Source organism: Orcinus orca, chromosome 5 (assembly GCF_937001465.1).
Source record: "Orcinus orca chromosome 5, mOrcOrc1.1, whole genome shotgun sequence".
Lineage (NCBI taxonomy): Eukaryota > Metazoa > Chordata > Mammalia > Artiodactyla > Delphinidae > Orcinus > Orcinus orca.
The window spans coordinates 147,566,022-147,590,305 of record NC_064563.1 but is presented as its reverse complement, the minus strand read 5'-3'; the positions used below and the strand labels follow the sequence as shown (position 1 = coordinate 147,590,305).

At 57.2% G+C, this 24,284-nt stretch overlaps 2 protein-coding genes across 2 annotated transcripts in view; one reads left to right on the top strand and one right to left on the bottom strand.

Moving 5' to 3' along the window:
- TSPEAR (thrombospondin type laminin G domain and EAR repeats) overlaps positions 1-10,193 on the top strand; it is a 60,513-nt gene extending 50,320 nt beyond the window's left edge. Inside the window, exons 10-12 of the mRNA XM_004264613.3 lie at positions 4,187-4,374; positions 6,771-6,872; positions 9,750-10,193. Of these exons, the coding sequence (XP_004264661.1) occupies positions 4,187-4,374; positions 6,771-6,872; positions 9,750-9,903 (444 nt within the window). The 3' untranslated portion in view covers positions 9,904-10,193. The remainder of the gene's footprint in view (positions 1-4,186; positions 4,375-6,770; positions 6,873-9,749) is intronic.
- A 10,587-nt stretch (positions 10,194-20,780) lies between these two features.
- LRRC3 (leucine rich repeat containing 3) lies at positions 20,781-23,693 on the bottom strand. The gene is made up of 2 exons (XM_033418458.2): positions 23,536-23,693; positions 20,781-22,749 (listed from the first exon to the last, which is right to left on the bottom strand). The coding sequence occupies exon 2, from the start codon at positions 22,596-22,598 to the stop codon at positions 21,825-21,827; it is 774 nt and encodes a 257-aa protein (XP_033274349.1). The 5' UTR covers positions 22,599-22,749; positions 23,536-23,693; the 3' UTR covers positions 20,781-21,824.
- Positions 23,694-24,284: the final 591 nt, after the last annotated feature.

Genomic DNA, 24,284 nt, shown 5'->3' with positions numbered 1-24,284 from the left:
GTGCGGGTCTTTAACGTCGGTCGACTATGAAGCGGCCACAGAGCAGATGAGGCTGGCGGCCCCGCGGGCCCGAGTGTCCCCACCAGCTCGGAAGTTTCCGGGTGACCCCAGGGGACATAGTGCCACCTCCGGAGCAGCGGTGAGGAGAGGACGCCAATGCACAAAGGCCTCAGCCCAGCTCCTGGCCCGGAAGGGGTTGGCAACGCCAGGTGTCCTGGCCCCTGTCCTTGTCCTCGTGTGTCACTTTTAGCTTGAGCTCCCTTGTTTCCGCTCCTCAGGACGGGCCCAGGCCTGTTTCAAGGGCAGCGGCTCTGCCCGGGATCGGGGCTCCGCGAACCGGTCGGCGACGCCCTCTGCTGGGCGTGGAGAAAACACCAAGCCGGGCGACCGGGCCGGGTACCGGACCCGCCGGGGCCAGAGGGCGCGCTGGGCGGCGCGGACCCATCTACAAGCGGGGAAGGAACCTCCGAGGAGGGGCAGTCATCAGATCCGCCCTGCCTGGTCCGGGTAAAGAAAAACGGAGCCGCTTCCCACGTGGGGTGGGGATGCGAGTGTTCCTCCAGCATCGCTGGGCGTCGGGTGACTGGCTCTGCCCCCGCCACGACCACCTGCGTCTGGGGACGCACGGTGTCCCCAGGAAGCAGCCCGGTCCCGAGCCTGTGCGCTGCGTGGCTTCCAGGCTCGGTTCCTTATCCGTCCAACCTGAGCTGTTCCCAGCTTTTCACTGTCGTGAATAAATCTACTACAAGCATCTCATCAAGGCTTTCCGTGGGCAAATTGTTTTTATTTCTCTTGAGTGGAATTCTGGGCCATAAGGTAGGCGGATGTTTAACTTTGCAGACTTCGCCAAGCAGTTTTCCGAGACGATTCTACCATTTCACACACTCCCCCGCACAGCATGAGCTCCAGCCGCCCCGCGCTCTTGCCAACACCGGGTTTTGTCTGTATTTGCAGTTTTACTTGTTGGGTGTGAAGCGGCACCGCAGTGTGGGTTTTAAGTCAAAATCCCCTGGTGACTAGATGGCGGGTTTCCATCCACCTGCTGGCTTGCTAGAGCCCCCTTGCGAAATGCCTATTCAAGTCTTTTACCCATATTTTATTTTATTTTCTGCCTTTCATTATTGATAGGTAGGAGTTCCTTACATATTCTGGATACAAGCCCTCTGTCACATACATAGTCTTCTATCTCTCTCCTCTTTTTCGTATTGATTCAATGTGTTGTGCAATTGTGTGCTCCAGTAATTACGGCATATGTATTCAACTTACTACAGTCTATTTTTTATTAACCACGAGTCCCTGTTAATATGTACAATTCAAATTAAAAATTTTTTATTTTATATCGGAGTATAGCTGATTAACAATGTTGTGTTAGTTTCAGGTGTACAATCTATTTTGAATTAATATTATACCTTACGTATAATGTAATAACCTTACAACAACATGATTTCATTTACCCCCACCCGGCTGTCCGGCTACTGTGAGCATGTATATACTCACACGTCTACTTAGGTTATAAGCTCCACAATTTATCATTTTTGCTGTCGGTTGTCTTTACACCCACAGGCTCACCATTCCCAACGCCCTCTGCATCCCTTCCACAGACACGACTCTCCCTGTGGTGTAACCACCCTTCAGCTTCACAGCTTCCTTCGGTACTTCTCGTAGAGCAGGTCTGCTGGCAACTCTTTCTACCACTTTTATCTGAAAATGACTTTATTCTACCTGGAAGGATATTTTCACTGGTTGTAGAATTCTGGGTTCACGTTTTTTCTTTCGTGTACATTAAAGATGGTTTTCTGTTGACGTCAAGCTTCCACTGTTTCTGATGAGACGTCGGGTACCATTGGTACCACTGTTTCCCTATATCGAATGTGTCGTCTTCCTCTGGTGGCTTTTGCAATCTTCTCCTTCTGTTCTCGGATATTTAAATATGATGTGTCAAGGTGTGGGGTTTTTTTGGTCTTTATTCTGGTTGGGGTCTCTGGAAAAATATTAGCCATCATTTATTTAAATGTTTTTTCTGCCTCATTCTCTTTTCTTTTCCTTCTGTGACGCAATTACACGCACGTTAGACTGCATTATATTATTCCCCAGTCATAGAGCCTCTGTTCACCTTTATTATAAATGTTTTTTTACATATTTATTTATTTATTTATGGCTGCATTGGGTCTCCGTTGCTGCACACAGGCTTTCTCTAGTTGCGGCGAGTGGGGGCTACCCTTCCTTGTGGTGCACGGGCTTCTCGTTGTGCTGGCTTCTCACGTTGTGGCTCGCGTGCTCTAGAGCGCAGGCTCAGTAGCTGTGGCGCACAGGCTTAGCTGCTCTGCAGCATGTGGGATCTTTCTGAACCAGGGCTCGCACCCGTGTCCCCTGCATTGGTAGGCGGTTTCTTAACCACTGCGCCACCAGGGAAATCCCTATTGTAAACGTTTTTCCCCCTTTCTGTGCTTCAATTCAGGCAATGTCTATCAGTCTCTCTTCTAGTTCACTGATTCTTTCTTCTGGATGGTCCTGATAGCTCTTGATCCCATGCAATAGATTTGTGAACACAGATATTTTCCTCTTCAGGTAGGATTTCTATTTGGCTCCTTTTAGAGTTTTCCTAGCTTTCCAAATCTCCCCATCTCATTGGTCATCACACACATATTTCCCTATAGATTCTGATCATAGCTACTGTAAAGTTTGCATCTGTTAACTGCAATATTTGCACTGTGTCCACCTATTTCTACTTGCTGTTTCTTCTCTTGATTATGGGTCACGTTCGCCTGCCTGTTTCCCCAGGTGCTTAACTCTCTGGTCAGTTCCTTCAGCCTCTCAGTTGTTGTTTGTCTCTGGGTCCCTGGGATCTTGTCCCCTGTGTGTACACCTCAGGAGCTGGACAGGACTTGAAAGAAGTTACTAAGGAGACATTGGGGCTCCCCCTTCTGGGGTTCCCTCCTTCCTAGGGTAGTCCCCTTCCATTTCTAGAGACTCTGCAAGCCCCAAACTCTCACCTTGGACTCCCATGTCCAACCAGCCTGCTGCCGCCATTCGAGTGCCGTGCCCACGCGCCCCAGGATGGGGAGTGCCCTCAGAGAAAACGGCAGATAAACACGCATCCGGGGGTCGCGTCCCCTCCACTCTCCGCCTGCCTCGGCCCTTGTCCAGCGCCTTCAAACAACTGTGTGCTTTTTAGGCATCGCATCCAGAGCTCACGATTATTACCAGCAGGAGGCTCAGTCTAGTGCAAGTGTCTCCACCAGGACCAGAAGCTGGAAGCCAAGAGGAAAACATTTAAAGACAATTTCGTGCCAAGTGTCCCATCGGCGCTTCTGCAGCCCTCGCCAGCCCATGGGAACAGAGTCAACCCCTTTCTGCTGACGTGGGATCTCAGACCCCAGCGGCCTCCTCAGGCTGTGGTTCGGGGTCCCCAGGAGCTTTGGCCGCTGTTCCACCAGCCACAGGCCCCTCACTGCTGCGGGAGCTGCCACATCTTCCCTGCCTCCACTTAAGCCCCTGCCACTTGCTGCCTTCAGGGGTGGTCACTGCTTTTGTTTCTGCCCCACCCTCTCTATTCAGGGCTCAGACCAGGGCCTGGATCTGGACCCCTCTGGTCCTCCCCTTCCCCATGCACCCTCACCCCAGCACCCCCGAGATGCTGGCCGTAACTTCCTCCTGGGTCCCACCCGCAAATCAGCTCATGCAGCTCAAGGTCTGGGACCAAGGCTTGGCAGCCAGCTATTCACGTAAAGGTCCAGCCCTGTTGCCCCACATGCACCTCACCCTCAAGGGTGATAAGTGATTTCAGAGGGACGGCACAGGAACCCAGAGATGGGGTGGTCCCTAGAGCCAAAGGAGAGCCTCAGACCAGGGACAGCGTGTAATGAGAAACTCCAGAGGTCCCTAGAGTTTGCTTTGGAGTTCAGAGCCTGACTGGGGGGAGCAGGGAGGGCTCCCTGGCAGAGATGTTGTAGCAGCTGGACCTCCTGGATGGGCACACTGGGGCATGGGGGAGTGGGCGGCACAGGTGGTAAGAAGCACTCTATGCAGATGGTCCCCTGACTCATGTGCAGTGAGGCTGGGAAGAGCCGTGCTGGCGGGAGGGCCCCGACCCGGCGCCTGGAGCACGCAGGGGCTGGAGCGCGTGGGTGGCCATTCCGAGGGTCTCCATTCACGCGTGCTCTTGGCCCCCTTCTCACCGTCCCAGACGTTTGGCGCTGCAGACTGGGAGGTTTTCCACATCGGGGAGAGGGTGTTTCTTGCCGTCGCGAATAGTCACCGCTACGACGTGGAAATGCAAGTGCAAAACGACTCCTACGTCATCGACTCCGTCATCTACGAGCTGAACGTCACCGCGCAGACGTTCGTCAGGTTCCAGGAGATCCGCACCTGCAGGTACCGGGGCGCGGTGGGGGGCAGGGATCCAGGGGGACCCGCTTGCCGCCCGGTAGCCCGCAGACGGCAGCGCGCCTGTGCCTCCCGGAAGCCACGGGTGCCCCACCCGCTTCCTGGAGGCGTGACGTGGTCTCACTCCCCACTCCCTGCAGACCCTTCTCCAGGGCCAGCTGAGTGATAGTGGCTCCTGTTGTAACCTGGACTCTGCTTTCAAACGATGTGGCTTGTGTGTGTGTGTTTTTAAACTAAATTCACGGGTGTGTGCAACCATCACCACAGTGACTTTAGAATATTTTCATCGCCTCAAAAAGAAACCCCGCCCTTCAGCTACCTTTGCCCGTCCCCCCACCTCCCCAGCCTCCGGCACCCACCAGTCTGCTTTCCGTCCCTCTGGGTTTCCCCGTTCTGGACGCTGCCTGTGAATGGAATACATAGGTTGTGGTCTGTTGTGTGTGGCTTCTCTCACTCGGCATGTGTTCAAGGCTCACCTACGCTGTACGTCAGTGCTTCACCCCTTTTAATGACTGAGGAATACTCCACTGTAGTTATTTACCACACTTTGTTCGTCCCTCATCGGTTGGTGGATATCTGTCCGTCTCCACCTTTTGCCCAAACGGTGTGGTTCTGAAGGATAAAGATGTGCCTCCCATTACCGTCAGTGGCTTTACTGTCCCGCTGCTCTGGAGGGAGAGCGGGAAGTCACGCCAGACGTGCGCTTCCTCCTGGATTAAAGCCATCGCAGCCCCTGATGTGAGCTGTGGGGCAGACAGTGTAAGTCAGCACTTTGCTGTTTGCGTCTTTTCCACGGCCTCGGTTTTAGAACCCAGCTGCGACTGGCAGGATACTGCACGGGGACCACACGGCTGCCCTGCTGCCCGCAGCACGAGGTGCTGCCCCTCAATGAGCATGGTCACGGCCATGACTTTTTTTAATGACCGAATCGTGACTGGCCATGCCTGGAAGTGGCCTGAGACAGGCTTCCAAACAATAGAAGAAGGAAGCAGTGAGGAGCCCCAGGGCCCCCACTGGCCTCAGCCCCCCTGCATGTCCCCAGGGACCCCCATGGGCCCTCTCACATCTAGGGTCCTGTAGGAGCTCTAGGCTAGCGCCCTCAGTGCCCCACTGAGAAGGAACCCGGGGTGAGTATCGACCAAGAGAGAAGGGCCCTCTACTGCCTGAATAAGCCGTAACCCTGAGGCCACTGGAGGCAGACGCACCGGCCTGACCTTTGGCATCCAAGTGACTCCCACTTGCTGCAAGGCTGTGGCCTCAGTTTCCTTATCTGTAAAGTGGACACAGGACAGTAATGCAGTAATCAGAGTGGTGACTGGGGACCATGGCTGATGCCCAGGTTGGCCTCCTTGGATAGACAGGGCTCTGGGATGTCCTTCCTGGAAGCCCTCTGTCAGACCCCTGGGAACTGAGCCATCTCTGAGCACAGACTCACCCTTAGCAAGTTCAGGAGGCATTTGCTGAAGGCAGGATGCAGTGGTCTGTTTGCAGTAAGAACCACAGCTTGCAAATGTGGGGAATGTCTCTGTGTCAGCAGACCCTGCTGGCACCTGAACGGCTGTCAGGGAAGGAGCGGGTGAGTGGGTGAGCTCACGGCCAGTGTCCTCAAGTTCCCACCTCCAGGGGGTGCTGCAGGCCTTCATGGAGTGACCACGAGCTTGAGACTTCCTCTATTTCAACCTCTTCTAAGTGAGCGACCTTTGCACCCATGTTCATAGCATCAGCATTGACACTTGTAACCCAAGTGTCCATCGACAGAGGAATGGATAGAATGGGGTCCGTTCTTACAATGGAATATTGTTCAGCCTCAAAAAGGAAGGACGTTCTGACAACTGTGAAAACACGGATGAACCTTGAGGACATGATGCTCAGTGACGTAAGCCAGTCAGGAAAGGACAAATGCAGTAGAATCCACTGATATGCCCTCCCTGGATGAGCCAGATTCATAGGGACACACAGCAGGACGGTGGGGGCCGGGGGCTGGGGGAGGGGATGGGAGGGAGCGTTTCACGGGGGCGGAGTTTCAGTTTGGCAAGATGGAACAAGTCTGGAGGTGGACGGTGGTGACGGTCGCACAACAGTATGACTGCGCTTAATGCTACTGAGCTGTGCACTTAAGAATGGGTGAAACAGACAGTTTTGTGTATTTTAGTACAATTACATTTTTTTATTTAAAAAAGTGAACAATTAATTTGCATTTCCCGGGAATAGACCAACTGGCTGTGTGACTGAGAAAATCGCTCCCCCTCCTGTGGATTTTGGAAGTGGGACCTACCGCCCTGAATTCTGAGATTAGGGGGAGAACCAGCTGAACTCCAGCCCCCCGAGTTCCATGGCAACATGTCCGAGTCCCGTGTCCTAAGGTCTGCTCATTGCTTTTGCAGTGCTCTGGACTGGGAGTTCTTCTCAGTGGGAGAAGATTATTTCCTGGTGGTTGCAAACTCCTTCGACGGAAATACCTTCTCAGTAAACAGTATTATTTACAGGTAAAGGCCGTGCCCCTCCTCACCACCTCGGTTCACGTGGCGTGTGCTTGCCTTCCCCACTGGTGACCACAGGCTCAGAGCGAGTCACAGGTTAGCGGGCCCTGTGGGTCACCTGGCACCCAGCGCACCGGAGTGCAGGCTGAGTCTGGGTGATGCCCCTGGGTTAGCCAGGTGACTGCTAGTCTCGCTGAGGCTCACGACTTTGGATTTGGCCAGAGATGCAGTGTGTGGATACACTAATTTGAGAGTTATTCGTATATTATCCTTTAAACGTTTCCATCCAGGCCTACGGTAGACCCCTCTGTTTTTCACGTGTCCTTCAATAAAATTTCACACTTCGTCCTAAAGGCACTGTGGTGTTCGCAATACCTTCACTTCTGGGAGTTTTCCTAGTTGTAAGCACATGTCCATTTCCATCTGCGTATCCTGACAATTAATTGTTGTGTCTGGCCATCCAGCCACGTTATCTCTTTCAGTTCTAATGGTTTCCCGAAGAAATGTCTGTGGGAGTTCTAGAAGTATAAGAACACCTACAAATAAAAGCAACTTTGCCTCTGTATTTCTAATGCTTTTACTGCTTATCTAGTTGTCTCAATTAGCTAGAAATTCCAGGATGATTTTGAATCGTAGGAGCAGTGACCGCTGCTCCGTCTGACTGATGTGATGGGACCGGTCTGGGCGTTACACAGTTTGACGGGATGTGAGCAGTCTCGCCCCGCGGGCATTCTTTAGTGCTTGGCGCGCATCTTCCTGGTCAATCTGTTGACATAATGATTTATGAGAGGTGACCTTGCACTCTGGTCCGAGCGTCACTTAACGAGGATGTGCAATTATTTAACATGTCACTGGCTACCAATCATTATGATTGATTTCAGGTTCTTGTATCTATAATAGGAAATGAAATTGCTCTGTGATTTCTTCTGGACACTTGATGTGGAACCTAACTTAATAGGCACACCACCTACACCTGTGGGCTGGGATGGTTTGAACAGTAGGACTAATCTGTTTTCTTTACGATGTGGTTAAATTCAGTTACAAAGCCGTCGGCCTGGTTCCTTTTCAGTAGTGTTTGTGGAGCAGCTCGTCCAGTCTCCCCCGTGGCTATTGGTTTAATCAGGTTCTACGTCTCTTCCTGAGACAAGTTTGCTTATCTGTACTTTATTAGAAAAATCATCAATTTTCTTTAGACTTTCTAATTAATTGCTGTTTTCAACAAGACAAAGTAATTTTAAAATTTTAAGTAATTTAAAACTTTTTAAAATTTTAAGTAATTTTAAATTTTTAAAAATTTTAAGTAATTAAAAAATATTAATTTTAAGTAATTTTTAAGTTTTAATTAATTTTTAAATTTTAAGTAATTTAAAATTTTAAAAATTTAAGTAATTTAAAAATTCATGTGGAAGAAAAAATTTTCATAGATGGCCAAGAAAATGTTGAAAAGGAGAATAGTGAAGGAGGTCCTGACAGTGTGCAAATAAAACAGTATGATTTTTGCTAAACATAAACAAATATGTAGAAGGAGTAGAATACAGTCCAGAAAAGAGCCAATCTTTCACAATCATCTAGTGTGATAATGCTATATTTCAGCTCAGTGAGAAAAAGACGAATTAATAAAATAATTTCCTGTAATTTTCTGTCCATCCAGAAGAAAACACACCTATACCTCTGCTTCATATTATACACAAAGTAAATTTTATAAGGAGAAAGCACTTAAATGTTAAAAATTCAACAACAGAAATATTAGAAGAAAAGCTAAGATGACTTTGTAAAACCTCAAAGTTCTGCAGAGAAGATGTGAGACCTTCCCTAGGCTGGAAAGAGGCCGCCAGGCCGACCACCTACATTTAAACGTTTTCTATGGAAAGGGCGTCCCATTCAAAATCAAAGGACAAACTGTCCACAACACATATGGCAGAACAGGAACCCCACAAATTAATAAAAGATTTGTTTTGAATTTGGAAAAATGGGCAAAAGATATAAATAGGGTCTTCAGAACTAAAAATGGACAATGTGAATAAACATTTAGAAATTGTTGTTTCAGAGCGCGAGGATGACGCGTATCTCCCATCTGTTTGGACGCTGTTTAAAGACCCGCAGTGCTGAGTGTGTGTGTGTGTTCGGTGGGGAGGGCTGGCCCTTCCCCACCAGGACAGGAATCACCCCAACCTTTCCAGAAAGTCATCTGGAAAAACATTTAAATTAAAACTACGACTGCTTTTGATCCAGGCGGCCCACTCTGGGGCCTCCACCCAATGGAAACAGAGCTACCTGTCGATAAATCCCTTTTGAAGGGCAAAACCTAGAAACCGCTGACTGGGGCAGGACGAAGGGCTAGGTACAGCATCCTCATGTGGGAGCGGGGGTCACAGGGCCGTGTGCTGGCAGTGGGGTTCCCGCCTCCAAAGATGGGTGCCAGGTGTGTGTCTGAGGGCCGTGCCTCACTGCCAACCCCAGCAGTGAGGAGGGGACTTCAGCTCGGACCCCACTATTAACCCACCAGGACGCCCTCCCCATCCCCCGCCCGACGGAGAAATCCAAAGGCAATCTAGGATGGGAGCAGGACCCTGGGTGGATCAGAGCAGCCGCGGGGTCTCGGACAGGGCAGGTCCCCCCTTCCGGGCCTCTGTTTCCTCTTTGCAGGCTGAGAAGGCCCCTCCTGGCCCAGCTCCCCGCGATTGTAACCTGGGGGGATTGTGAGGCTGGGATGCTGGGCCCCTCCATGCTGTGCCCGGTGGGAGAAGCAGGTGAAGAAGGCCTGGCGAGGATCACGGCAGGGGGGATACAGTGGGAGCCCCAACGCCCAGGCACCTTCTCCTCTCCCTGAGGGCAGCCTGGCGCCGGCGCCCCTGTCCCGAGGCTGACAGTCTCTCCCCACAGGTGGCAGGGGTATGAAGGCTTCGTGGCCGTGCACAGCCTCCCGACCTTCGGCTGCAGGGACTGGGAGACCTTCCGCACGGCTGCCGGCTCCTACCTGGTCTACTCCAGCGCCAAGGAGCCGCTGTCCCGGGTGCTGAAGCTGAGGACAGGGTGATGGGCCCAGGGACCCAGGAATGGGACCCACCTGGCCGCACCCCAGAACCTCACCTGAGAAGAACCTCCGGGGACGGGGACGAGCCTGGGAGAAGCTGTGGCTTCCAGAGCCACCACCTCGCCACCCCTGGCTCTTGTCTAGCCGAGGATGTTTTCACTTCCACCCCGGTAACCATGGTGGCCGGACTCGTGTGGCTCTGTGGGTGTCCAGGTGGAAGGCCAGCGCTGCCCCTGCACGTCTGGTGTCCTGCAGGGATTTCGCTTTAAAGGAAAAGTTCATACGAAGTTTTACCTCAAAAACAGCGGAGCCTGGTCACCTTCCTGCGGTGCCCACCACGTGGCCAGATGCTCAGCTCTGCTTGGGGATCCCAGACACGGGAACCGGCTTGATGCTGTCTGACGTCTTCGTACCAGCTATTTATTGTGTTCTGTCTAGACTGAACTATATTCATGTGCTCTCTACAAAAAGCACTGCTGCGTCTGTGTGTTTCTGGCGGGGACTCGACCCTCATCGAGAGCAGTCACCGGGCCGTAGCACGCACTCTGCCACTACAGCCCGAGGTGCCCTTGGGTCCCTGGTCACCAGCACGCCTCTCCTAGCAGGAGCTTTTTCCTCCAGCCTCAGTTCACCCATGAATGCGGTGGGGTAGGGTCAGGTCAGGAATCCCAAGGATGCCTGGCACGGGTCTTGTCTCCTCCCGGAGCCACACCGGTGGGAGACCCCGGGTCGATGGGACCCTCTTGCCTCTGCACCCAGGCTGGTATCCCCGGTCATCGTGGCTGGCCTTGTGGGTGTACCGGGTGGACTTGCAGTGCCAGTGCTCGCCCAGCTCCTCCCGTGTCCAGTGCCCTGAGCCTACACCAGTGCTGGGCCTTCTGCCTCCCTGGGACGGCTGCTAGGTGCGACCTGACACCACCCCAGGAGCCTAGGGGAGATGCCGTCACCACCGGGAAGCCTCCCCGGTGGAAGGGGACTTCTCCATGCCAGGAGCTTTGCTGGGAAGACCTGTGGGGTCCACATCCAGCCAGGAGACCAGGGGCAGTAGCTAAGCCAGGCCTGTTCCACTACCCAGGCCCCGCCTGCTCTAGGATGCGATATAGGAGCCAGGACCCCAGCGGCGGGAAGGCCCCATGCTTGGTCTAATGTTCTGCTCTTTCCGTCTCGAAATCCTGGCTGACTTTTGCCCAGGATCACACAGCCAGGGGCACGGTAGCAGCTGCAGCCCCAGTCCTGGCTCTCCGTGTCGGCTCCACGTGAGAACTGGGGAGGCCCAACTGCCCAGGAAGGAAAGCGATGTGAGCCTGCGCCCTGGCCATCCCGACCAGGCTTGGGATCTCGAGAACTGTGACTTGAATTCCTAAAGTGGAGAATTTTCTAGAGCCTCCTTCAGGCCAGTGGCTTTGCCTCCTTCAGGCAAAGAATGGGGGGTGGGGAGGGGGGCTCTGGGGCCACCAGGCCGGGGCACCCGTGTGAGAGAGGCGGCCCGGGTCTAGGACGCCCCCGGGGCAGTTCCCTGCCCTTGTATACGCTGCGTACTTTGGGGAAAGAGGAGGTGCCCCCTCCCTCCAAGTCAGGTTCTGCTGCCACAGTCCCGCATCCCTCCTGGACCCACATATCCTTGCTGTCATCGTCCCTAGGCCTGGCTGAGTCCCTGCCCTGGGCAGCAGGGGGCGCCAGTGGGCCTGGCCCGCAGGGTTATGGGTCTGCTGGTGCAGGGAGGGTGGGCCGAGGGAGCCAGAGAAAAATGCAGGGTCCCTAGTTAAACTTGAATTACAGAGAAACAATGGATGCTTTTTAAAAAAATACATAGCCCAGTGTTGCATAGAATATATACTAAAGGAGTTCTTGGTGCTTATCTGAGGTTCAGATTCAAGCAGGCTTCCCGTTTCGACTTTGATTTGCTCAACTGCCCACCCTCCCCGAGAGGGATGTTTGGTCGGCTGGGGGCTCTGATTTTAACCGGGATTTGAGGCACGGCCTGAGCAGCCCGTGAGAGGGACAGAAGGAGGGTCACGGGCCAGGGGGCCTGCAGGGAGGCAACCTCAGTCAGGGTTGGCTGGGGGCTGGGGTGCCATGTCACCTCGGGGCTCTTTGCACAGATGGACCCCCGGAAGGGCCCCCAGAGGCAAGGCACCCACACAGGAGAGGGGCAGCCTTCCGGGCCAGGAACACAGCAGGGCCTCCGAGACCCCTGTCTCCACTCCTGGGATGGTTGCCTTTTGTGTGTCTGGACGAGATGAGCACTTACATCAGTGGACTCTGGGTAGAGAGATCGTCCTCTGTGATGTGTGGGACCTCGTGCAATCAGTGGGAGGGGTTCCCCAGCAGACCGCCCTGGGCCCGGCACTGTGCGTCGGCCCTCCTGGCTCTCCCCCAGGCCCACCTCCCTGCAGGTTTGGGGCTCGCAGCCTCCACAATCCCCTGAGCCAATTCTGATAATGTCTCCTCTCTACACACTGTTTTCCTGGGGAGTCCTCCAGCCCCAGCCCCCGAGGACACAGTGCTCAAACGGGCAAAGGTGCCCGGGAGTCAGGACAGCTGCGTCTAGTCCCGTGGCCGAGCCTCAGTGCCCCCACGTACCCATGAGGGAGGGGTCAGCTGGGCGCTGTCTGTGCTCCCCAAGCACCCATCCTACGCGGCTTCTCTCTCCCTCGGCTGACCCGGTTGTCCAGCTGGTGCCCAGGGAGGTAGAAGGCAGACGACGACGGACACCAGTGCCGCCAGCGCAGTAGCGACAGAGGGAGCGACCGCCTCCTGTCCCTGCCCGGGGCTTCGTCCTGACCAAGTGATGCCACTGCGTCCCTGCACAGTGTCCGATCTCTGCTCCACTGGGCGGAAACAAAAAACATAAATCCAGATGTGTGTAAGTTATGAATGCAAATCAGAGGGGGAACAACGCAGAAAGCATGGCACTGTTTACATCTTTCCAAGTCAGCTTTCGGGCTTCTGTCCTGTTGATAAACATTCCCAAGGCGCGTGCGGCTCCCGGAAGTTTGCACGCAGTGTGACGTGACCACATTCTTGTCCCTTTGACACCCATGTCATATTTCTTCACAGCCACGTCCTGGGGATTGCTGGGCTGGTCATCCTTTGTTAATCCACAGAGATGCAACGGCGTTTTCTGTGATAAACAACACTTCAAGAACATCTTTGCACAAACTGTGTTTCTTTGCAGTTTCTTCTTCAGGGTCATGGTTTCCTGGAGAAATAGCTTCTGCGGCAGTGTTTGCGTTTCCTTACCTCCGGGGCTCCCCTCCCTGAAACCCGATCCAGGGGGAGGATGACCAGATGTTCGAATCGCACCTCTTCCACCAGCTATGCCCCCCTACTTCCCCATCTGCCAGGTGTGTCAGTGCCGTGTTGCTGGCAACATTATCTCGTTTATAAAAAGAAACAAACTCTAAGGAAACCATAAAAATCAGACCACAGGATGGAATTCCCTGGCGGTCCAGTGGTTAGAACTCCGCACTTCCACTGCAGGGCGCACCGGTTCAGTCCCTGGGCAGGGAACTAAGATCTCGCAAGCCGCATGGTGTGGCCCCCCCCAAAAAAAAATCAGACTGTGGGAGATAGATGAAGATTTGGACAAATCTGCAAATTGCTATCCTAACATTGTCAACATTTCCCAAGTTCCAATGCAGTTTTTATGCGATGCCAATCAAATCCCAAAGCTGCCCTTTTTAATCAATGAAGCGCCACTGAACATCTCGAAGAACCAATTGGCAAAAATACTTTGAAAGAGTGAGGCAAAGCTTGGAGTCCAGTAAACAATTCAACCTGGTCTTAGCATAATATGGAAAAGTTAGAGTTAGAGATGTTGGAAATAGTCTGGAATAGAATTTCTTTTGCTCTTTGGAGGGAAATTTTCTAAAGGTAAAAACAATGGAAGTAAACGAAGCCAATGAAAAGGGAAGGTAGAGGTAAAGAGACACAGTTTATATCTTTGTCAAACACATAACGTTGTGTCTTTTAAAAATATAAATAAGTAGAAATGCCACCACAAACTGAGGAAACATCAGGACTGGAGTCACTCGGACGGTCAGTACTTTGAACGTGTGAGGAGGCTTTACAAACCAGTACAGACCCGACGCCCCACACGGACAAGGGCAAACATTGCCAGCAGGACAAATCCAAACGGTGCAAAACAGACTAAATTGGTGAGCTACGCCCACAGGTCATGGAGCGAACGCCACAACCCCAGGTGCTCCGGGGCCGGCGCGGTGACCAGGACGTGCCCGGGTCCTTCTCTTGGGGCTGCTCTACAGTTGAAAACTGAGCAGAGCAGCTCTTCTGTTTGTAAGTTACTGGCTTGGAAAACCTCAGTCTTGGTGTCCCCATTACTGTGACGCCCAGACTGACAGGCTCTGACTCCAAGGCGACTTCTCAGCCCAGGACAAGGACGGGAGGTTGGCGTCCACTCCACGCCCTTGATCCAGTGACCCCTGCGAGACCGCTAAGCCCAGGGGAGCCTGGAGGGGAACTAGGTCCTGCTGAACATAAGCTGGGCTATCCCCTGGCAACACCACTAACCCCAGTGACAACCACCCCCCAGAGAGACAGCAGGACCCGGTCCTTCTGGCCAAGCAAGGCCCGCCCTGGCTGCTGCCCTGCGGTGGGCACAGGGGAAATGCCAGCTGAGCCAAGACAGTGGGGTGCCGAGGGCTCTGGGGAGCAGGACGGCCCAAGGGGGCCGCTTCCAGCTCACCTGTGCGGGCGGAGGAGCCACCCTGGTGGGGCCTGGCAGGGGCAGCCGCTCAGAGCTGTGCCGGGGCGCCTGGGTCAGGGCCCGGGTGCCCACTCTGCACACCGCCTCAGACAACAGGCCCCTCAGAGAATTCCAGCGGAGAGGTGACCCCGCCCAGAGAGGCCTCCAGGCCCTCATCGCCCCCTTCCAAAGGTCTGCGTGTGCGTGTGTGCGGCAGGGCAGGTGGAAGGGGGAGGAGGGTGCAGAGCCATGGTGAACGTTCCTGTGGGGTCCCTGCCCCGGGCTGGCTGGGCGCTGGGAGTCGGGTGCGACTTGATGAGATAAGGGACTTTGAACAGGTGACAGCTCAGTGTCCTGATTGCTCTGAGAGCCACACCTGCCACAGCTACAAATCCAGTGACTGTGGTCATATGTTTACACAAATGTACTCTTTGGGGATTTTCTCCGTATCTTAACTGCCCTGATGTCACTGCCCGGCTGCGGAGGCTTCACGGGCCGCTGCCGGACGTCTCTCTGCCGCCCACCGCTGCCCGGCAGCCTGGTCACGCCCCAGCTGGGAGCGCGGCATCTCGCACGACCTTGGGCAAGTGCTCTCAGCACTCGGTGCCTCAGTTTCCCCATTCATAAGTAAGGGTCAGCTGTCAACATGGGCTCTGGGGTCAGCGTCCTAGCCCGGTGGCCACTCTCCATCTACTCCCAGGCTGCTTCTGTCTCTGCTGCTTCTGTAGCCCTTCCTTCAAAGGCCCCCTCCTCCCCAAGAGCAGTTGGGCGCACCGGGAAGGTCGGCCGGTGGGCTTGTCTCTCCATCTCGCTTTGCACAGAACTCAGGCAGGTGTGCGGCTGCTTCTGACAGCTGAGTCAACCACGCACCTGCCCTCTTTCTGGCCAGTGTTGTTGCCGTGGTTACAGATGCAGACCCTGGCACACATGGGTCTCAGTGAGGGCATCTCCGCTCCTGGCCGGCACGGCCGCATGCAGGGCGGGACCCGGGAGGCCGGGCTCTGCGCTGCCTCCAGCTCTGGCCATTCTTCAATCTGGGGCTAAGCCCGGGACTTGCCTCTTTGTTTTGACAACACTCCAGGGCCCAGATGAGGACTTCCAGGCCTGGGTGTCAGAAGGCCCGGATTCCAGCCCCACTCTGCCCGCAACAAGCCAACTCCTGAATCCGCCATTTCTCCCCCTGGACCTCGGAATCTTGGGTTTCTCGTCTGAAAATAAAAACATTCCCGACCGAGCCAGGCCCCCGTGAGAGCCTGCTGAGGTGCCCTGCCCGGCGTCACGTGCCGTCCACGTGCCCTCGTGGCCACTGCTCTTTCCCAGCGGGCAGCCTGCCCTGGGCCCACCAGGGGCCTGAGCGCTCATTTCCACGCCCGCTTCCTACAAGACCGTGCAGCTTGGCCGCCGCTGAGACCGACCTCATCCCCATCAGTCGGCACGGCCTCCGTGGGGTCCCCCGTGTGCAGCCCGCCCCCCGGCCCACCCTCACCAACTCCGGGCCCGGGCACCCACCCAGAGGCCCTTCCTCCAGGCCGGGTCCAAGCTGCTGTCCCTGAAGAGCTGTCCCTCCTGACACGTGGCCTCCTCAAGATGCTGCGCCCACCCTGGCACTCGGGGGTCCCCCAACACCTGCCCTCAGGGCCCCCGGTTAGGGATCGGCAAGGCCTCGCTTCTCACCCTAGCCTGTGGGGGGCGAGGCTGAGCGGGACCCCCAGATGTCCCCTGGGCAAAGGAGAAATGAGCGCATGTGTGCGTGTGTGTGCGTACACACTTTGTGGGCACGTCTGCTGGCAGGGGCAAGTGTCCAGTGTATGGCCCTGTGTGAGCGTGAAGGCGTGCACCTGTGGGCTTGCCTGGTGGGTGTGCGTGCATGTGTGGTGAGCGTGGGTGTGTGTCTGGGTGAGCACGTGCGTACATGTGTATGAGTGTGTGGTGCACGTGTGTGCCCACTGTAGGTGTGTAGTATGCGTGTGTGTGGGGACCGTGGAAGCCAGCGGGCTCGGAGTTCCCGCCCTGCTGTGGCCCCCGCACTATGGCCCTTTGTCTGGGAGGGTAGCTCCCATCTTGCAGGGAAGGGAGTAAGGCCAACAGGTGAAGTGAGCTCCTGGGGTCACTCTTGGTCATTCAGCCAAGGCATTAAACACGTACTGACCCCAGAACTGGGACTCAGTGAGAACGAGCAGGGCAGCCGTGGAGCTCAGATGGCCACCTGCTCCTAGCACAGCAGCCGCTCTCACAGTGGGGAGACTATTAGTCCCCTGAAGCTGCTGTACCAAAGGACCACACACTTAGTGGCCTAAACAATACCAATTTATTTATTTATTTATTTTTATTTTTAATTTTTTTTGTGGTACGCGGGCCTCTCACTGCTGTGGCCTCTCCCGCTGCGGAGCACAGGCTCCGGACGCGCAGGCTCAGCGGCCATGGCTCACGGGCCCAGCCGCTCCGCGGCATGTGGGATCCTCCCGGACCGGGGCACGAACCCGCGTCCCCTGCATCGGCAGGCGGACTGTCAACCACTGCGCCACCAGGGAAGCCCCCAATTTATTTTCTTAAAATGCTAGAGGTCAGGAGTCCAAAACGGGTCTCACTGGGCTAAAACCAAGGTGTGCAGGGCTGTTTCCTTCCAGAGGCTCCGAAAGAGAATCCATTCCCTGCCTCTTCCAGCTTCTAGGGGCTTCCCGCGTCCCTTCCCGCGTCCCTTCCCGCGTTCCTTCCCGCGTCCCTTCCCGCGCTCCTTCCCGCGTCCCTTCCCGCGTCCCTTCCCGCGCTCCTTCCCGCGTCCCTTCCCGCGTCCCTTCCCGCGTCCCTTCCCGCGTCCCTTCCCGCGCTCCTTCCCGCGTTCCTTCCCGCGTCCCTTCCCGCGCCCCTTCCCGCGTCCTTTCCCGCGCCCCTTCCCGCGTTCCTTCCTGCGTTCCTTGGCTGGTGGCCCATTTCCAATCTTCACAGGCTCCCGGGATTAGCACCTGGACATCCTGGGGGGGCCACTGTTCTGCCCCCAGAACTGACCTGAAGGGCGAGGTGATGTGAAAGCAGAACTGGCTCACCGGGTGCCAGGCGGTGCCCCTGAGGGACCCCAGCAGCAGTGCTAACAACCTCCAAACGGCCAACAGCCTTCTCGGGGCAGGAGAGGGCGTCTCGATTGTAGCTGCTGTCAATGGCCTTGAAGTAAAGACTCTCCCATGGACAACCTCAAGCTGTCATCACGGTGTCGACTGACTCACAAAATTCCTCAAAACCTGACAATCGGCCATCACGAGCCTGTTGGAGCCACTCCAGGCAGGCCCAGCACCCCCTGCACCCCAGCCCTGGCCCGGCTCTTCTAGCTGTGGGTTTGCAGTGCTGGCGGCTCCACAACACGGCAGGGTAGGCAGCGAGGGCAGGTCCGGCCCGGGTCGGGTAGCAGAGCCACAGATAACAGAGCCCCTCCGCAGTGGACTTAAGCACAAACGTTTATTGAGGATTCGCAGTCGGTAGGTGGGGAGGACAGTAGAATGGGGTTTGGGGCCAAGCCTCCAGGAAAGGCGACTCCAGAAACCGCCCCAGGCTCCTGCCATGGGGTGGGGGTGGGGGCTGCCACGAGTCCAGAACATTCCATCTCCTCCACAGTCTGCAGTGCCTCCTCCCCAGGGAACTTAGTCCAGGACCCAAGTCTCGTGCAAACGCATCTCGGACAGCGGGCTGCAAGGGAGGCTGGGAAGCACCCGGCACAGGGCTGTCCAGCCCCCGCCTTTATCCCCGCCCCTCCGCCCCACCTCCCGCCTTTATCCCCGCCCCTCCGCCCCACCTCCTCCCTGGAGCAACTTTCCTCTAAGAAAAACACAACCAGGTTTAACGCCAGTCCCGCGTCTAATTTAAAACTGTCGTCCACCCTCCCTGCAGGGGGACTGAGGGACTGGGTCCCCGAGGTGGGGGGCAGCCCCTGGTTCCCGCACCGGGGCCCTTCCCGGAGAGGAACCATTTCAGGCATCCTCCCAGCCCCAGCCTCGAGGCCCTCCTACGGCCTTGCAGCCGACCTCGAGGAGGGGCCTGGGGTGCTTCTGGAGCAGAGCTGGGAGCCCAGCCCACCAGGGACAGCCTGTGTGTGTCAGGATGGCTCTGCTGGGGGCTCAGCAGTATGCCTGCTCATCCCCCAATGCTGGACCACCCAAGGGAGCAACTGTGGGTGTCTGGGGGCCCCAAAGTCCAAAGAGGAAGGGAGGTGGGGTGTCAGGAGGCCATGAATGTAGGATGTCCCCTCCTAGGGCCAGGATCGGGGATGGGGCTCTGGTTTCCAAGGGGACTGTCCATGGTGAGGCCAGGGACCAAGAGAGCAAGCAGTCTCACGCCGGCCCAGAGCGGCTGGGCAGGGGGACCGGGCTCCCAAGTGGCCCATGAGCCCCTCACTGTCCCTCCCCTCCCCTCTGGCCCCCATGGGAAGGATGAGAGGCCCAGCTGGGTGGCTGTCAGGACGGTCCACTCACTCCGCCCCTCTGCCCCATAAGCAGCCCCAAAGTCATCCCACCCTGACCCCCAGGCCCTGTGAAGTGCTACCTCCGCAGGCAGGAGGGGCTTTGCAGAAGCGGGGCTGTGTGCACGAAGCTCTTTGAGGCCTCTCACCTAGACTGCGATGACAGCCAGGGGCCACCCCTGTCCCACAGAGGCGCCACCCACTGCCCCCCGACTGAGGCACCCCCTTTGCTGTGTCCCCACCACTGTCAACAAGGGTCCCCTCTATGGGCCCGGCTTGACCCCGGCCTCCACATAACTAGAAGACAGCAGATGCCGGTTCATGCCGGCCCATCGGTGCTGGGCTGGAGGTGGAGGGTCAGCCCGAGGGCCCACGGGTCTGGGGATGGGCATCTGCACTCCCACAGGGCAGCAAGGAACCGGGTGGGTCCAGGCAGGGCGTTGCCTTCAGCAGTCCCTTAGGGGAAGGGAGAGGAAGACAGAGGAAAGGAGGAGGGGGAAAAGGGCAAGGGGAGGGCTGGGCTCCCAGACACCAGGGCCGGGAGCTGCCATGAGCAGGAAGGAGCTTCCGGGTCCTGCTGGGCTTGGGAGAGAGGTATGCTCTCCGGGGAGACCCCACGAGGGGCGAGGAGGCCAGAAAGGCCAGGGGGCCCGGCAGCGCCCTGACTCTGGACCCGGGATGAGAGGGGGTGGGCCCTCGGGTGTGCTCTGGGCTCCTGGGCCCACTTCCTCTTCCCAGCAGGGCAGAACAGGAGCCCGGCAGGCCCACACCAGGGGGAAGGCTGGCTGGGCGCTGGGTACCAGCAAAGGCTGGGGGGAAAGAAGCCCCACTCTCTCCCCATGCGCCCCCAGAAGAGCATCTGGCTGGCATCAGGCTCTGGGCTGGTTCTGTGTAAGAGCAAATGAAGAGTTCCCTGGCAGCAAGGAAAGGGCCCCCCAAAGTGCCCAGGCTGGCTGGCACCTATGGGACACGAGCCGCAACGGCAAGACCCTGACATCTGCCCCCCCCTCCATCCAGGCCTCAGTCTGCTCTCTTCCCCTGACCCAGGGACTCAGGGTCACGTCCATCGGGCAAACCCGCCAGGTGACGGCTCCTTGTGCGGCTTGACCCCTCTCCCCACTGTGTGCTCCCCGGGATGCATGGGGAAGGGGGACCCCATTCACCCACAGAGCCCGTGTCCCGCTGGTCAGCCGGCGGCCACACGTACCTGCTCCCGTGGCGTTTGTCCCACGAGTGGACCGGCACCCAGGCCGGCTGCTCGGCGTTTTTAGTTCCCACTGGAAGGGTGGGTGGGCCGTTGGTTTCCTGAGGACCCCGGCACCATTCGCAGCCTCATCTGAGCCCTGCCCCCCACTCCTGCACCCTGGTCTGGGCGGTGGGCAGAAAAGGGCCCACCCCACACTCAGAGCACAGAGCCCCCGGTTCACACTGTGCGTGCTGTGCCCCCGGTGACCGCAGGCGCGGCGCTGGGGTGTGGGAGGGCAGCGGCATCTGTTGGTTGTTTTTTAACGCACCACAACTGAAAAATCGTGACGCGCTGCGTCAACGCGTAAATGTGTTTCCCACTGCCAGTCCCGTGACACTTTCCGAGTACAAGCCTCCCTCGACCTTTACCCTTTCTAAGCATCTGTCCTTTATACCTTAGATCCATGAGCAATGTACCCCTGACTTGCTTCCCCCCAAAATATTTGAAGTAGTTTAAAATATAAACACTCATACAAAAACACCATGAAAAATAAAACTGGAAAGACAGATCAGGGTTACACAGGTGGAGGTAAAGTCTACCCTGAACATGAATTAGGTAAGAAAACTGAGCAGTAACGTAGCACTGAGAGTCCCGTCAGCAAAGCTGAAAAGGAGACAGAGTCCCCGTCACTGGAGGAAACGAAGCAACCTGTCCAACAGCCCTGAAACAGAGGTCGGTCCTCCCATCCATTGCAAAGGAGCTGCTTAGTGAGTAGAAAAGCAAGGCATGGAGCGACCCAAGATGACAGGCTCCCTGGGGCGGGCCACAGCCGCAGGAGCAGGAATCGGGGACCGGCCACACTTCTCAGGCTGCTAACACGGCCCCCTGAGGAGCTACTATGGACCTTCCTCAGGTTTCTCTCCATGGTTTAATTTTTTTGGTTTTGGGTTGTTATTTCTTTTTTTTCCCTTCTCACTGGACTGAAATTTTGGTACAAGTGTTACTCTTAACAAACATTCTGAGAATAAACAAAGTTGACAGAGTTGTTCAAAGGTTACGTGTTCCACTTACCTCCCGAGAAAAATCCGGTCTCTACCACTTGGCTGTGGAAAGAGCCCGGTGGTTAGAGGTGTTCAGGGAATACTGGGGAAGCAAAGGCAAACCAGTTCCACGGGGCAGGACGACCTGTGCCTACAACCAACAAAATGCACCCAACCTCCTCGGGGAGCCTCACTCATGGGCACGCACCCTTTCTCCTCTGAATGCTGGGGGCTCAGAGGCGGGCGCCCCGCGGGGCAGGCTCCCAGCGCGGAAGGGACGTCTCAGGATGGACGGCCCGGTTTTACATCCCAGCTGGATCACTTCCATTTCTCTGAGCCCGTGTCCCCATCTGTCATTGGGTCTGATGGCAGAACTGCCTGACCTGAAGGTGTCCTGTGGAAAGTGCTCTGTCAGAGTGAAACACTGGACAGAAGCAGCCGTGTCACCCTCCCTGGGGGAACATCGAAGGCGGGACTCAGTCACCATCTACTACAAGAGTGACGGGAGACAGGTGGGCCTCGGCCTGCTCGAGCCATCGGGCGCTAGGGCGCAGGGCTGATGGGGTCCTTGGACACAGGAGTGCTGGGCAGGGACTTCAGGTACTCCAGGTGCCTCCTGGCGTCCTCCTGGTTCTGGCGCACGTAGTACACGACGTAGGTGATCACCATGGCGAACCAGCCGAACATGGTGAGCAGCATGGCCACATCGGTGGTCTTGTGGTGGACGCTGCAGAAGCTGACGCCAGAGTCGAGGGCCTGGATGAGCGGCTTCCCCACGTACTCCTCCTGCACCGCGGTGTGGCAGGCGATCTCGTCCACCGAGTCAGGGTCCAGCTTCAGCTCCCACAGGGCCTCCTGCAGGGCGCACTCGCAGTGCAGGGGGTTGTGGGACAGGCGTATCTTGGCGCTGAGCTTGCCCAGCGCGTCCTTAGGAATCCTGCGGATGTGATTGTGAGACAGGTCCAGCAGCCGCAGGCCCCCGGCCAGGCCCGAGAAGGCGGCAGGGCCGATGGTCTCGATGGCGTTCTGAGACAAGTCCAGCTCTCTCAGCTGGTTCAGGTGCTGGAAGGCTCCGTTGGGGATGCGGGCGATCTTGTTGGCATCAAGCTTCAGGAGCACAGCGTCAGTGGGGATGTCCTTGGGGATCTCCTGCAGGCCCCTCCCACTGCAATGGACGGCCACGGCCCCGGCATGGTCAGGGCACTGGCAGCTCTGCGGGCAAGAGGCGCCCAACCGCAGGCAGAAGAGAAGCAGGAGGCAAGAGCCTCCCGTGGGGACCGGCAGGGAGGACGGGCCCTGTCTGCCCATGGGGCCCATCCTGACCACCTGCGGACAGATGGCACGCTGCTCTCAGTGCTGCGGTCTACACGCTTCCCCGCTCCCCGGTGCCGCTGCGGAAGGGACCATCCCACACAGACAGAAACTCTGCTTCCTCACGTGCCAGGAAGAACGGTGTTCTCTTTCGGTCCTAAAAGAGAGGAGCAGTCAGCGTCACCGGCGGTGGCCTGGCTGGGGACCCGGGGGCACACTTTGACTTTGGGGGAGATATCACAGCCAAACGGACACACTTGACCGGGGGGGGGGTCTCTGTGACTTACTCCTGGATATTCCCACTGCCACCCAGAAGAGTAAGGCTGTGCTGACTGCTGGCTGGGGGTGACTGAGAACACTGCCACCCTGCCCTGGACACACCCACTGCACACCTTGGGGGTCAGGGGCTTGGACAGCACGGGGTGATGGGAGTCCACCCCTCCTAGCTACTCAGGGCTGGAAAGCAGGAAGACTGGGCTGCAGGGTTTTCATAAGAAACTGGAATGCAAGGGCGACCGCCGGCCACCGCTGGGAGCCGAGCCGGCACCCTCATCCCCGCGGGGCTAGGCTGCTGTCAGAAGCTCAGCGCTTTGCTAATTGTGACAATCCCTTTGACAATTATAACATTAAAGCTCTTCTCTGTCGGCCCTAATGGGAACAGCCACCCGCACCGGCATCGCGGTCGGCGCCTTTTATTTCAATTATGTTTGCAAAAGGGAAACGAGAAAAGAGAAAAGCCAAGCCCTGGGCGCGCGGCCCGCGCTGGGCGTGGAGTGGCGGGGCCGCGCGGGGCCTGGGCGGGCGGGGCTCGGGCCCCGGGGGGACCCCAGACCTCGGACCTCGGGATCCCCAGGCTCCGGACCCTAAGGACCCCCGGGACTCCCGGCTGGGGGATGGACGGGGGCGGGGGTGTCCACGCTCCGGGATGAGACGGGAGCTTTACCTGCGCGGCCGCGTCCGGAGGCTGCTGTGCATGAGGCTCTCTGCCGCTTGGAGTCCGAGCCGGCGCCACGCCTGGAGGGCGGCGGCGACCCGAAGGCCTACGCCCAAGTCCGCGGCCGCTGGGTACACACGCGGCTCGGCCTGCGCTCCCGGGGCGGGGCCTGGGCGGAGTCTGGGGCGGAGCTGTGGGGCGGGGCGGAGTCCGGAGCGGGGCGGGGCCTGAACGACAGCAGGACCTGAGAATTAGGGGCGGGGCATGGGCGGAGCTTGTGTGGCAGGACGCGGCCAGGACATCGCGGGGCCTAAAGATGGGCCGTGGGGCCAGGGCGAGGTCTGGCCGGAGTCTTGAGTGGGGCGGGGCCTGGACGATGGGGGGAGGGGGTCCTGAGGACGAAGGGTGTGGCCTTGGGCGGGGCCGTAGAGGCTACACGGGGCGGGGCCTGGGAGCCTAGCTTGTGGGAAGGCGTGAGTCGGGCCTGGGATCAGGATTTTAGACAGGAGTGTGTCTCCTGAGCTGTGGGCGGGGTCGTGGGGGGACCCCCCCCCGAGCCCCGCCCCTGCCCGTGTCCAGCCCCACCCCTGGCTCTGGCTCCAGGATGTGGGAGGCGGGGGCGGGGGCGGGGAAGTTGGAGACCCTCGGGTCAGCGCGAAACCCCAGAGCGTCTGTCTCAGGTATGGTGCCAGTGGCTGCCAAAGCGTTAATGGAGTTAGGTCTCCGCCCACCTGGGTCTCTTCCTGCCCACCCCCCAT